At 45.6% G+C, this 4,125-nt stretch overlaps 1 protein-coding gene across 2 annotated transcripts; it reads left to right on the top strand.

The window, feature by feature from the left end:
• Positions 1–870: 870 nt before the first annotated feature.
• On the top strand, positions 871–3,028 carry LOC124669171 (transcription factor PIF1-like). Of its 2 annotated transcripts, none has more exons than XM_047205851.1 (6): positions 871–1,065; positions 1,140–1,236; positions 1,337–1,402; positions 1,508–1,573; positions 1,724–2,002; positions 2,665–3,028. In XM_047205851.1, the coding sequence occupies exons 2-6, from the start codon at positions 1,147–1,149 to the stop codon at positions 2,749–2,751; spliced, it is 588 nt and encodes a 195-aa protein (XP_047061807.1). In that variant the 5' UTR covers positions 871–1,065; positions 1,140–1,146; the 3' UTR covers positions 2,752–3,028. The 2 variants fall into 2 exon arrangements, with proteins under 2 accessions (XP_047061807.1, XP_047061806.1); XM_047205850.1 differs by having other exon boundaries at positions 1,337–1,408.
• The last annotated feature ends 1,097 nt before the right edge of the window (positions 3,029–4,125 follow it).

Here is a 4,125-nt window from a genome sequence, read left to right as displayed (position 1 = left end):
ATACAAATTCATGATACTATGCATTGTAGGTGTTGTAATCATAAGTTAGTATCATATGTATGATACTAGTCTATGATACTTCGCATTGTGACTAGTCTAAACACTTTCTAATAATACCAATTCTATATCAAGCATTCCTTATATACATGAATTAATTCCTGATCAAAAATAAATCTTATCCATTGGAATGAATGGATTTTTAAATTTTGGCATAACCTTTGATAAATAGCCATTTATCAATATTCATGTTTAGTATATATGACACCAATGTAGTGAGGTGGCATTATTGTGCTATGCCACTGGCTTCGGCCCATCGACCAATTACATGGCCTAGTGTCATTAGATATCTTCTCATTTAGCAAATGCCCTTAAAACCAGTCTAGCACAAATGGATTTCTTGAAGTACTCGTGCGTCCGGCATGCATGCGCATAAACCCATGTCTTGATAACTAAAATCCAGCGAAGGAAGGACACCCATATCTCTCCGGGTATGTTGCACAAGCTGGCAGGTATGCTAAAGAACTCATGCTGACGAACCCTTGCATTGCAAGCCAAGTTTGATCCATGCCCTAGCAAGGTCATAGGAGATATGATTGACCTGATGGGCGCCCTACAAAATTGCAAACATCCCATCGAGCAGAGACTCCGGTGCATGGTGGCAGCTGACAATTACTCCATGCCGACGGACCAAGGTGGCGAGAAATTCCACACGGCCGGTGAAAAAGATAAGGGATTGTTAGGCGCCCACAGTGTGCTCACTCTCCACTAGCTACTGGATCATTCCTCGCCATGACGCAAAAGCTTATAGAAATCAGATGCCATAAATACCATGCCGGCCAGGACCAAAGGTTGGTGCAGGGTCGTCCAAGAGAGACCATCTATCAGCCAGGTCCCCAGCACAGGAAAAAGCTTCAGAGAACCCATCGTCTACTCTCTAGTCTCCAGCCTAGACTAGGGCTGGACCAGTTAAGCATTGCGAGATAGGTAGCATCGGTTCATAAGGAGGTGTGAAAGGCGGGAGGGAGAGCCACAACAAGGAGAACCTAAGACACAAGGAGAAGAACGGTATGTATGTCTGCCTACCCCTGAGCTTTCCTTCTTATTGTGTTCTTGCTCATGAATCATATGAGTTCATCTAGATCACTGATGGAAGACGGCAGGGCTCAAAGGAGGATGTCAACAAGTACCCCTACTCGTAGAAGCAGATCTGCTGATTTCCACAATTATTCAGAAAGGGTAAGTGCTGTCGATTCTCATGCAAATCCATGGATCACATCGCAGCAGATGCCATTAATTAGCATTTCATGCCTGAGATTTTTAGCTGAGGTGTTTGTAGAGGCGAAGGGATAAGATCAACGAGAAGCTCAAGGCACTGCAAGAGCTGCTTCCAAACTGCACCAAGGTCCACGTAATGAACAAGCCCCTCATCTCGGATCTTGTAGCTAGTAGATCTCTCTTGCCGAGCTCTTCTTTCCCTGATCTGTGGTCTCATTATTGATCAACTTAGACGGACAAGGTGTCGATGCTTGATGAGGCGATCGACTACCTGAAATCGCTTCAACTGCAGCTCCAGGTACTTAAAAAACCGAATCACATCACATCAAATCACATGATCGGGTTTGGTTCATCATGCACGTAGGCATGTGCATGTGCATGTGTTAGCCCTGTCAAAGTTAATTCAGATCTCCATGATCAAATTGCATGGACACACATGTGCATTCAGATGCTGGTGATGGGGAAGGGGATGGCGCCGGTGGTGCCTCCGGAGCTGCAGCAGTATATGCACTACATCACCACCGATCCTGCTGCCCAAGTGATGATGCAGATGCCTCCCAGCTCTCGCCCCTCGGAGCCGCCGCGGCCGTTCCAGATCACCCACGCCAACCCGCCGCAGCGGCAGTCCAACGTCGAGTCCGATTTCCTCAGCCAGCTGCAGAACCTCCACCCTTCCGAGCAGCCCCAGAACTTCCTCAGGCCACCAAAGCTGCAGCTCTACACCCCGGTATGTAGCATGTACTCCATCGATCGATCAAAGCCTAGAAATTATTCTGTATTGGAGTAATTTATGTACTCCATCTTAATTAGTATATCATGTTTGTTCAAGGTTTAAAATAGCGTGCTAAATGAAATAGCGTCGGTCTCCTTCAAACGCTATGGACGCTATATCGTGCTAATTGCGTGCTATATTTCAAATAGCGTTTTGAAAAAAATATCAAATATAGTCTAAAAATAAAAGATTTCGCTAAAAAGGTTAGATATTTAGTTCTAAAATAACTAAATCATACATACATAACCACATGCAACAAATAGATCTCTAGTTTTTCAGAAGGCTAACATCAGTATTCCATAAGGCAACAACATATTATAAATTCTTTATTAAGAAACGTGGAAGCAACTTGGCATGAAAAAATAGCGCGCTAACGCTATGAAGTTTTAGCACGATATATCATGCTATTTCACAAATAGCGCCATAGCGGGAAAAGTTGCTAAAATTTAGCGTAAACCCTCCAAATATGCTATTGCGTGATATTAGCGGAGAAATAGCGCGCTATTTTAAACCTTGTGTTTGTTAGATTTCATGTACTTAAACTGTCAAACAATACTACTCACAATGCATATGACTGAGCGGTGAGAGAATTTTTCATGTGTAATGCATGCCTGCAGGAGCAGAGGGGAGGGCTAGGCAGCAGCACTGGGCACAATGGTGGCTGGATCCCGGAGAGGAATTCCTCCTACAACTTTATGGAGTGATGAGCTGAGCTAGCTTGCTGCGTCCTCCTGATGAGAAACTGATCAAGAGATCCAAAGCAATCTGCTTGCTAGGGAGATGGTACACACTGGAGGGTCGTTGAGTGTGATGTAGTCAACTTTCTAGTTTGTTTCCTCAATAAAAAAAAGTTGTGATCTTGCTTGCATCTAGCTAGGAGCTATGCTCATGTCATGTTACTTGGGTGCGTGAACGGCCCAACAGAGTTTTCGGATGTATGTACATATAGCTAGCGTTATTGCAATGCTTAATCATGTGTTAATCATGGCACTGGATCCAGTCTTCATAAAGGAACTAGATGAGAGTTATTAGGAGACATTCTTCTGCACCACAACATGACATTGCCGGGAATTCAAAAGACACATGCATCTACATCTGAGACTGAGGCCGAAGAGTCGTTCTTCAACTATTCAAGCCAGCATGTGCATTCGTTCTTCATGCGTTTCATGGACTGGCTAGCTAGTTATAGCTAGTACTTTTGTTTCTATCCAAGGACGATATCCCCATAACATGACCGAATCTTTGAGCTTCCATTCTTCTGCAAGCCTGCGGGTACAGGTATGCTGCAGCACTAAAGTTGAGAGTCATATAAGCAGAACCTTTGGCACCACTTCAGTCCCATGCCGTCAGGTAGCATGGGCAAGATTGATACCAGTGTACTGTTCCAAGTCCAAATATGTCAGTACTAATATAGTATGCTCATGGCCTTTTTTTCGAAATGGGGAAAATATCACCCCACTTCTGCATTTAAGGGATGCACACGGCTTTTCTTATTAGATTATTCACAACACCTTCCAATTTTTTTTTACAAAGATCGAACCAAAGCCACCAAAACTAACGACAACTCGCTAATCCTACATCACCGATTAGGGGGGGGGGTCAATGAACAGAGCCAACACCCTGACATCACGCCAACGCGCATCATCAAAAAACCAAAGGCCTCGATAAGTCGCCCAATGGCGAGCAGGTGGCACAACCGGTCCGGCAGACCCTCGGCGTGTACCATCATACACGCTCCAGAAGTTCTCGCCGCCACCGTCTTCCGCATACCCATCTCCAGGAGAGATCAATGCAAAGACCTTGCGAGGCCTGTCACCAACGCCACCACGACGCTAGATAGCTCCACCACCCTGCGCACGTTGAACATGACGTATCTGACGATGCTACCCCGCTGCACCACGCCGCCGAGATTCATCGTCTTCAACACGAAAGAAAAACGCCGCTCCACCTCAGGACCCTCCAGCTTACATATGCTACATAGACGATGCCCCCAGGAGGGAGAACGACGCCGTACGCCGCTATCGCCCGATCCGTGATCGGATCTAGGATTTCTCCCGGAGCAGCACGAGTTAGAAGCC

Source organism: Lolium rigidum, chromosome 7 (assembly GCF_022539505.1).
Source record: "Lolium rigidum isolate FL_2022 chromosome 7, APGP_CSIRO_Lrig_0.1, whole genome shotgun sequence".
Classification (NCBI taxonomy): Eukaryota; Viridiplantae; Streptophyta; class Magnoliopsida; order Poales; family Poaceae; genus Lolium; species Lolium rigidum.
The sequence above is the reverse complement of the archived record's forward strand: the minus strand, read 5'-3'. Positions and strand labels throughout refer to the sequence as shown.

Coding starts and splice junctions, on each gene's coding strand:
- LOC124669171 (XM_047205850.1), top strand. CDS start 1,147: ATGGAAGACGGCAGGGCTCAAAGGAGGATGTCAACAAGTACCCCTACT. Junction 1,574..1,723: donor CGCTTCAACTGCAGCTCCAG/GTACTTAAAAAA, acceptor ATGTGCATTCAG/ATGCTGGTGATGGGGAAGGG. Junction 2,003..2,664: donor AGCTGCAGCTCTACACCCCG/GTATGTAGCATG, acceptor GCATGCCTGCAG/GAGCAGAGGGGAGGGCTAGG.